The sequence below is a fragment of the Salarias fasciatus genome, chromosome 13, assembly GCF_902148845.1.
Source record: "Salarias fasciatus chromosome 13, fSalaFa1.1, whole genome shotgun sequence".
NCBI lineage: Eukaryota > Metazoa > Chordata > Actinopteri > Blenniiformes > Blenniidae > Salarias > Salarias fasciatus.
This window is the reverse complement of record NC_043757.1, coordinates 16,391,342-16,401,105: the sequence shown is the minus strand read 5'-3', so window position 1 is coordinate 16,401,105 and position 9,764 is coordinate 16,391,342. Positions and strand designations below refer to the sequence as shown.

At 44.0% G+C, this 9,764-nt stretch overlaps 2 protein-coding genes across 2 annotated transcripts in view; one reads left to right on the top strand and one right to left on the bottom strand.

Annotated features, from left to right (window-relative positions):
• Positions 1-142: 142 nt before the first annotated feature.
• Positions 143-3,534, top strand: znf488 (zinc finger protein 488). Its single transcript, XM_030106602.1, has 4 exons — positions 143-178; positions 897-1,116; positions 1,455-1,683; positions 1,789-3,534. Exons 1-4 carry the CDS (start codon positions 165-167, stop codon positions 2,874-2,876), a joined length of 1,551 nt encoding a protein of 516 aa, XP_029962462.1. The 5' UTR covers positions 143-164; the 3' UTR covers positions 2,877-3,534.
• Positions 3,535-7,561: 4,027 nt separating this feature from the next.
• Positions 7,562-9,764, bottom strand: part of gdf10a (growth differentiation factor 10a) — a 3,532-nt gene continuing 1,329 nt past the window's right edge. Inside the window, exons 2-3 of the mRNA XM_030106601.1 lie at positions 8,097-9,238; positions 7,562-7,979 (exon numbers count right to left, since the gene is read on the bottom strand). Of these exons, the coding sequence (XP_029962461.1) occupies positions 7,788-7,979; positions 8,097-9,238 (1,334 nt within the window). The 3' untranslated portion in view covers positions 7,562-7,787. The remainder of the gene's footprint in view (positions 7,980-8,096; positions 9,239-9,764) is intronic.

Sequence of the window (9,764 nt, the reverse complement as noted above, 5' to 3'; positions counted from 1 at the left end):
AATACGCCACGCTCCAGTGCGCTTTCTGAAGGGGATAAGTGGGAGTGCGAGAGGAGAGAGGCGACAGTGCGGAGGAAGGCTCGGCCGAATAAGTAAGTAAGCGACAGACGGGAGGTCCGCTGCACCTGCTGCCTCTGCTGCCTCTCGGCACAGCATCCTGCTCCATGGCATCCTCCGGGTGAGTCCGACCATCCACTCACTTTGCTGTTTTTTTTTTTTTTTAAATGGATTACACTCGATTTTTACTCCGCGGTGTCATTATTCCACAGGAAAACAGTCATTGCTGCCTGGCATCGAGTCGTCTCGTTGAAGCTGCTGCAGCTGTCAGCATTTTTTTTTTTAACTTCAAACCAAATCCCAGCATGCTTCTGCTACTGAGGGGAGAAAAAACAATTGTCACGCCACGTACGAGCCTCTGTGCTGTCCGTAGATTATACTGAAAACGTATTGAAGTTATCGTGCGCACAGAGGAGGCAGTTTGACTTCGCGGCAGATGTGGAGACAAAAGGAGTAACCGAGTGAAAAACTGAGACAAAGGACGTAAGAAATCATTTTGGCTCGAAACCGACAGCGCCTGTTCCGCAGTGGGTCCCGTAATACCACCGGGGGGAAAAAAGAAAAGGGAAAAAAAGAAGCGTGAATAACAATTTCACAGATTTATTGTTCAGAAAAGCGACACAATTCTGCGCAAGCTTATAGCAAATCTACCAACTAACCCAGACTTTACACAATCCGATTAATTTACTGCTTTAACTACATTTAAAAATGTGTAAATTGGTTACAGTTTCAGATGGAATCTCATAATGGTAATCGTGATTTTGTTATGAATCCTCCTCTCTGAACTGTTTTCACATGCACATTACAGTCATGCTGAAAAATGATGCGTTCTCTTCCAGTCTAACGATGGATCACACCTTCCTGCCTCGCTCGATCTGGACCGGTGACAGTAAAATCCTCCAGCATCCAGTGGATCTCTACACCAGCGTGGTCGTTACGCGCAGCATCCCTGCGGGCACGTGCTTCGGACCATGTGTGCTCCAAAACACTTTCTACGACACCATTGCCTTCATAGCGCAGAAATCCTGTGACAAGAGAGCGAAATCATACGTGTTCAGAGTGAGTTATCACATTTTATTACATTTTCTTTATGAGATTCGCTTCTTCTTTACAGTTCGACCTATATTTATTATAAAGCTGTTCTCTATAACTGTTAATGCGAGTCGCCATTTAAGTGTTTTTTAAGACATATGTTTTTCATTCCTTTATCGTTCTTTATTTTAAACGACGTTATTTCCACATCCACGTGAGTTATAGCCTCGAAATGAATAGAATATAAAAAGACGCACCTGCGAACACATTTCAGATAGATTAAAAATAAAAGTTGCATGATCACATTATCTGTAAGCCAACCAGGCGTCATCTCAGAGTAAAATCTCAGTGTCTTCTCTCAACAGGTCGACCCTGAGGCGATGCGTAATTCCGCGCTGGTGCTGTCCTGGCTGCGGCTCGTGCAGGCGGCGCGCAGCCGGGAGGAGCAGAACACGGAGGCCTTCCTGAAAGCGGGTCAGCTGTATGTAAGGACCACCCGAGACGTCCAGGAGGAGGAAGAACTGCTGGTGTGGTACGACCAGGAGCTGTCCCACCTCCTGGGCTTCACTGACAAGACCAAAGGCTCGAAGCAAGGTGCGTCATAGCTCAATATATGTCAAGATATAAGCCATCTCACTCCAAATGTAGATTTATTCACACAATAGCATGTTCTAAAAATATGATGTCATTTTCTTTTAGAATTCAAATGCGGGCGATGTCACCAGATTTTCAAACATGAGTATCCCTTCCTGGCCCACTGCCGATTCCTGTGTCCTCAAGTGAAGACTGACACCTGGAGCCGCGAGATCTACGAGCACAAGCACGTGGAAATTAAGAAGCAGCACCGAGTGACAGATTTCCACAACATCGCTCGAGATTTGGAGCAGAAAAAATCTGGCTGCAACGAGGACGCGGAGGTTTCCTCCAAGAGGAGGAAATATGAGGAGAGCCTTCATCCCAAATGGCGAAAAACGGTTCTTTTGGAGAAGACGAACATTTCAAATGACGACAACATCACGCAGCTGGTTAAAGGCTCCGACCAGTCAGCAGGGGAGAGCTCTTCTTCTGAGGAGAAACTAAAATCTGATCAGATCAAATCGGATACCGTGGGACACAAAAGTGATGAAACTCCGCTGGAAACCAAGAGCCTTTTTACGCACGACAGAGAGATGAAAGCGCGGCCGGAGAGAGAGGAAGGCTCTGGAGTGCATTCAAGCGGCAGCAGTGCGTTTTCTCTAGTCCTTCCCTACAACCAAGGAGAGCAGAAAAGCGCTTTTTGTAAACCAAGTAAAAGAACTTCTCCGGGTGAGCCACAGGCGCATCTCAGCGGCGCTTCAACAGCCCCCTCTAGCCGCCTGGAGGAGATGACCGACGCCTTCGCCTCCAGGACCGTAATGGGATACAACAATCTGATTGCATCCAACATCCTGAGCGGTGAACTGCAGACTGTGCCCTCCCCTGTTGCCATGAATAACGCTTTCCATTACGCGCCGGAGCACTGGTCCAGGAGCATCGGCGCTCAGCTGCAAACCGCGTCCTCTCTCACGATCCTCCCGCCCACCTTCACCTCCTTCGGCGTGTCGGTGCAGAACTGGTGCGCAAAGTGCAACCTGTCTTTCCGCATGACCTCTGACCTGGTCTTCCACATGCGCTCTCACCACAAGAAGGAGTTTGCGGCGGAGTCGCAGGTGAGGAGGAGGCGAGAGGACAAACTCACCTGCCCCATCTGCCACGAATACTTCCGAGAGCGACACCACCTGTCCAGACACATGACCTCTCACAACTGAAACGACGAGCGACTAAAAACTATATTTATTTCCTAATGGTGCTCCTATTTAACAAACCCGGACTCCTGATTCACTCCGAGACTCTGTTGCAGGCTGTAAACATTGAATGTAGGTATCTGTAACATAGCCAGTGGGACACAAGTGACCATTTCAACCTGTCCAGTAGGTGTCGCTAGAGGTGCATGTAGAGACGGAGGCCGCTGCAGTCAGACGTCTGTCCTCTGAGCTCTGTGTGTTGGGTTGATCATTATTTTGTGCCTTAAGGAACGCCGGAGGGAAGACAGACTGTGAGGACAGCTCATGATTGTGTGCGTAAATATCCGGAGGGAATCCTCGTGTTTATCAGCTTTTCTCTGCTCTGGTTTGTACAGCGGATATGAACTGAGTGTGTTTGCACATTTGTTTGGAAATCTAAAGTCATAAAAGTGAAACAAACGTCTTGGGTATTTTTTCCCCCTCTACATCAAGCTGGTTTAAGTTGATTTATTTTGGTCCAACAGGTGGCGACTGAGACCAGCTTTTGTTCTCTCAGAGGATTTAGTGTTCAAAAGTTCACCTCAGTGTGTTATCTTTGTGTTTAGACTGTCCCAACTGCTATCAGGATGTTGGTAATTAATTGGGGAAAAAATAAAATGTTGCACTACACAATAGGAGGAAATAAACACCTTAGTTCAGACTATTTAACATTTTTAATCTCCTGTGCTCAATTAACATGTAACTTCCCAGTGAGCAGAGTTCCCACAGCTGGCAGTCGCTGTGGTTAAAATTATAAGGAACACATTAAAAATCATAAAATCATTAAAAAAAAAAAAATCATTAAAAAAATCCTACAATTCATATAAAAAAAAAATGCAACACTACATGGCAATACACGGAGAGTGATAAAAGTCCAAAAAAGTTCATTTGGTCCTCAAAAAGTTATAATCCAAAGACGAAAGTTCTTCTCAACAGACCAATGTGAATCAATAATGAACTATTCAATCATGAAATCAAACAAAATGTGTTTGTGTTAGCAGCCTAGTGAATAAAATGAGGGACTTGGAATAGCAACTGGTTTTGATACGGTTCATGTAACATCTGCCTGAAAGCATGAGGGAGATTTTAGAAAAGAGAAACTGATATGAGTTCTTTTTTCTTACAACAGCCAAATGTTTGCACAACAGTGAAATTAAGTCGCTCTGCTGAAGTCTAATGGTCTGTGAACACACCTTAACAATGGTATTTAGAGCAGGCAAAATTAGAAGTTTAAAGGCTTTAAAAGTTACATAAAATTGTGTTACACCTATAAAGGACCTGAGCTGTACGCTCAAAGTGAATTCTTTGTTGACAATCGGATTTGTGTGGATATTCGTCTTCAGTCAGGGATTAAACACTGTGCTAAGATATGGTTAAGAGTCTACACTTCTAATGTTTACTTATTGCTAATGCCCGAAATTAACTTTTTCATTAGCTTGCCTAAAATAGAAGATCAACTCACTATATATATTTTTTTTTTACAGATTCAGATCTTCTTGCTGTACTATTTCACCAACTCCTTTATATCACCACTGCGGTTTGAGCTTTTAATAATATAAGAAACAATTTTTCTGAAAACAACAACAAAACAATATTTGAACATTTTATAAACAAGTAAAATTAAGTAATTTTCAAGAGACTGCTCAGAAGTAACCTCAGGTTATTCCCCAGGTTTAGATTGATTTCACACAAGTCCAAAAAAAGTATAATCTTATGTTTCTGTATCAGTCATGGGCAGCTTAAGGTTAGACTGTGGACATCCATTCATTTCTCTCTCAGTTTCAGCTGAATGGGACAAGAATTCAGAATTCTCACATCACAGTTGAATTGTTTCTCAGTCTCACTTTGACAAACCAAGTTATTAATATTTACATTTGAATGAAACAGTCTAATGATCTAATCTTTTCACTAGAAACTCCTGAGACTTCAGTCATCTCTCAGTTTGAGTATAACACATCTCTAAGATATTCTGTTTGTGGTGGTGATTAACTGGATGATATCTCAGTGAACCGCCGCGACTCAGTTGATTCAGTGGGTTGGTTTTTGTCTCCAAATATCAATATTGGAGGTTAAACTCCACATCGTACATCGGGCTCTATCCATATGGGGTTTGGTGTCTTTAGCAGTCTCTGTCAAGTTGCTAAAACAGGACAGCTGCCAATGCTAACATGAACACATTGGTAGAATAAAGTAGACCTTTTTTGTAAGGCTGAAGATTTTTAAGAAAAACAAGGTTTTCAAAGGAAATATGGGCTACATGATTGAATATGTGATTAAGAGATATAGTTCCACTCTATTAATACCCTGCCTGAGTGAACAGAACTATTACTGCAGCGACCATGTGAGGAAAGGACCTTTTCAGCCCAGACAAAAAGCCTCTGTTGTCTAATAATGGCAGCATTGCTCTCCTTTAATTGAACAGTCATCATATGGAAAAACAAATATTGTTCTTGGTTCTCCGCTCGCCTCGTTTCGTTCAGGCTTTCGAGCAAGTTGGGCTCTGAGCGAGCGCCGAGACGACTGTGGTTTTCTACACTGGGACTGACCATTGTAAGTACTCTCCTGTGACTGTGATTGTGCTTGACATGGGGTTCGCTTTCTAATCGAGGCCTGAAAGTTGGGATTACAAATGAGATCAGTTTGGAAACTAAAAAAAAAAAAAAGAAAAGGTTTTTTTTTCTCTACATTTCAGTCAGACAATTTAAAATTATGAGGTCTTTTAAGGTAAACATCATTCATCGTCATATGCAGGTCAAACACTGGAAATGGTATATTCCTGAAAACAGTTTGCAGCTGATGAACATTTAGGTTTGTTCAGATTTTCAGAATGGAGGAAACTACCAACACATTTGGTAAAAAAAAAAAAAAAAAAAAACTCCCTCGTTGCTTGGTTATTTTGGTGATCTTCAAATATTAAATCAATAAATCAATATAAAATCTTTTTTCCTGCCCAGAAGCATTTTATGCTCTCATCATGTTATCATTACACAGCAGTCAACAAAATTTGGAATTTTACACCTTATCTCAATCATTAAAAATCGAATGAATGAATTTTCACAACACAGAAATTCACTTTTGGCAAATTGTCAACGGATCTCTGCAAACTAATCTGAAAGAATGAGAATATGCCAATTTAAAAAAAGCATGTTCACCTCTTTTAATACGATAGATTTGAATCAAGTCTCATAAACTATGAAGGTGAGATTTTCGAGATTCCAGCTGACCAGGGGTTCATGGCCAAAGCGCCTCAGAACAAGCAGCTTTATTTTCATCTGCAATTAGCAGCCTGACTGTTCAATCTTTTGTTCCTTTCCTCCTCGAAATGACTGAATGTCTGTCTTTGAGACTGTGTTAATGTCCAGTTGTGGCAAACTTCAAAGCATTCTGCTGTTGTGAGCAGATGTGGTTCTCTGTGCCAACATTTCAAGGCTCAAGGCAAAAAAAAAAAAAAAAAAAGCCACAGAGTAATGGGCTGATAATCAAACGGTTCCCTCTGTCATTTCTCTGTCAGTTTGACACAGTGTTTAGGGACCACATGGGTCACCTTCCTCCCTCAGTGGAGTTAAAACGGTTGAGATCATCTGTCTGAGACCATATGTTTCTTTTTGTTGTTTTTTTTAAAGCTGCAGAGGAGAAAACCCTCACAGAAATACTCTGCTTTAGAATTGGCTGACACTTGGACAGAAAAGAGGAAGTTCCCCCCCATGTTTTGAAGTTCGAGTGGCTGACGTCCTAATAGGTGCGTGCCTGCTTCCTCCATCAACCATTAATCCACCGCACCGCATCCGCTGCATGATTTGGTGGACAACACACTTCTGAGCCTTTGGTGTCAGGTAATAATGGGTTCAAGGGGCCTTCGGGGGATGTTAGTTATCTCTGAGTGGAACCTTCCTGCGTTTATTCAAAGTTATTTTGGAACACTGATCCCGTTTTAGGCTTGTTTTGAAAGAAAATTTCACCTCAAGAATTGAACAGCACACGCAGTAATTTCCAAAAATAACACAATCAATGTAAAACAATAATATTCCAGCAAGGGTTTTTGGATTAAATTACATTTTTATTCTAAATTATAGAATGCTACCTTTTCATAACTTAAACAATGCAGATGTACAAAACAGTGTCACCTAAAATATAGTAATACATTATCTAGTAACAAAGACAAATTAATTTTAAACAAGTCTCACTTTAGAAATAAAAAAATAATTCTGGTTTAATCATATCAATCTTGACATAAGGGGGTTGGCGAGTATAAATGGTTTCCAGATGCTCTCCACACTTCATTGGATACTTCCGTTTTCACATATAAAGAGCAAGAATGCACAATAACCGTCTCGTCTTGCAAACGTTTCTGCGCCGCATGCATGTTCAACGCACGGAGCACAGCTGGACGCCCGACGGTGAAACGCTTCGTGATCTCCCTGCTGTGAAAGCTGCCCGATGACACGTCGATACAGTCTTTTATTTATAGCCTTTGTATCCAAAGAAAACGAGAACAAAAACTCACTGTGAGCTGTTTGAAAAACAAGTACATTCTGTGATATAAAGGAAAAAGGTCCCTTAAATGCTCCCGTTCATAAAATCCTCAATGTTATTTCAAACACAGAATAAAAACTACTGGGCCTCTCAGACATGTGGAGCGCTGGTTTTACGTGTGTGACTCTGTTCTCTTCTGCGAACACAGGCGCCAGACAATGCCTCTCTTCAGGTCTGCAGCCGCGGGACGGGAGAGATGGAAGCGATTTCTCTACAGCCTATGTTCCTTCTGGAATAACGACGGCCAAAGTGACTTTGTCTCTCAGGATCTGGAAACCACTTTACAGAGGTATGGTTGTCTCTCCATTAGCCCTGCTTAGTTTTTCTTTATTTTCTCTCTCTCTCTCTCTCTCTTTTTTCTTCCTATCTGCAGGAGCAAGACTGGACGGACATGTTGGGGTAAATCTTCAGCACTGGGTTCCTGGACTCATCCCGGTACAGCACAGCCAGAGGGCTCATATTTTCCGGGACGCAGCAGGGCTCCGGGACGCCGGGGATGATGCCGACGGCTCGGACGATGCTCTGGATGGTGGCGTGGTTGGAGGGCCGCACCACCTGGGAGTGTTTGAGAGGAGAACAACACAATGAATGAGCATCACACACTGTTCCTCTTCGCCACTGATAGCAGAAAGTTCAAAAGACAGAGATGACTTCAGGTGTTTGAGCTCGTACCTTGGGCATGGGGAATCCACATGTGCCGGCGCAGTAATAGGCATCAAAGGCCTTGGGTTCGATGACCCACTCGCTCCAGCCAATATCAGCGAAATCCACGCGGAGGCTCCTCCGGGAGCAGCCTCTGTGCTGGGCGCCACTCCACTGCCGCCTCCTGGCCTTACGCATTGTTTGTTCATCAAAACTCAGAACAGGTGACTGGACGTTATCGCTCCCCTTGTGCTTTTTTCCTTCCTTTGCCTCGTGTATCCGCTCGTGTTTTCGCCTGTCGCCGAGAGTTACTGCGCGACCGTCTTTGAGTTTTTTCACATCGGTTTTGACCCCCTGTGATATTCTTTCGACTTCGGGAGCATGAGACTCATGTGCTCCTCCGCCTCGTTCCACAGCTTCTCCTTCCTGACTTTTTCTTTTCTTTTCTGATTTCGGTTTGGGCTTAAGTGCCAGGTACCAAGTGCTCTCCCACAGCTCGTCTTTCCTGTATCCACTGGGCTTGTACTCGACCTCGGGCAGCTCATTGTTCCGGATGGGGTCAAGGAGTAGATTTGCTTCCCTTCTCACGCGTCCTTTCGACTCTGGCGAGGAGTTTGGTTTGTCGAGGAGCTGGGAAGTCTGAGAGGAATGTGAGGGCTCCGCTCCTTCGCTGAGAGGGTCATACCTCTGAAGGCTTGCAGCTACGCTGTTGGGCTCGGACAAGGCTTGGTCATTAGCATAGAGCAGGAGATATGGCGTGTTGCCAACAGACAAGGTCTCCTCTGGTTTGCGCTGGTATTGCTGCCCAAAATCCATTTCAACTGACACCAGCAGGTGACCCCTGTCCCGTGCCTCCTTTATGACCTGGGTCACATCTTTCATCTGCCACACCCCTCTCCTGTGGAGGTGGAAGGTCACGTTGCCTAGAAATGACCCTGTCGACCCGGGTCTGACCCCTGACCCAGAAGAGACGGAGCGAAGGATCAGGCTGACGGATGGTGAAGGGTGGACGGCCACAGAGCGGCAGGACGGGCTCTTGAAGCGTCTGCACAGCCAGGATTTCTGAAGTGGATGTTTGTCGAGCAGGAAGTGGAATGTGGCCGAGAGGACGACCTCCGAGTCCTGCAGGGCGGTCAGGTTGAGTCGGTACATCATCCTGTGGTCGGCAGAGTCTGCAGAAATGATAAATGAAGCCATCAGTGTCAGTCAGGCAGGTGGACAACATCGTGAAGCCACCTGAATTTTCACATGTGGGAACAATTGTTCACTTTTGTGTCTCGCAGGTGCTTCTATGTTCTTGTTTTTAAAGAGACAAATTAACCAAAATGAGTGAGCGATTATCTGACTGTTTTTCTGACTTTCAGACAAAATATTTGCAGTGATTAGAAGCTTTCAGCCTAACAATGGCATCCAGGAACTGAACCTTATTTGAACTCAGGTATTTAAGCTCTCAGTAATAGACTCCTCAGTAATTTGGGAAGGAAAAGTGCCATTACAAATGAGCAAAAAATGCAATAAAAACCAACTCTTGAAATAGTTAGGTGAAGTTACAGTAATGCAACAAAAACATGAATTTGTGGTTCATATCTACTAAATTCTGGAAGAGTAAACACATTGCTTTGGGTAGGTTTCCTGAAGGTGCTCTGAAGAGGACCCAAAGTCTGGATGTGGCTGGGGGGGGGCTGGGGGGCTAGGGGG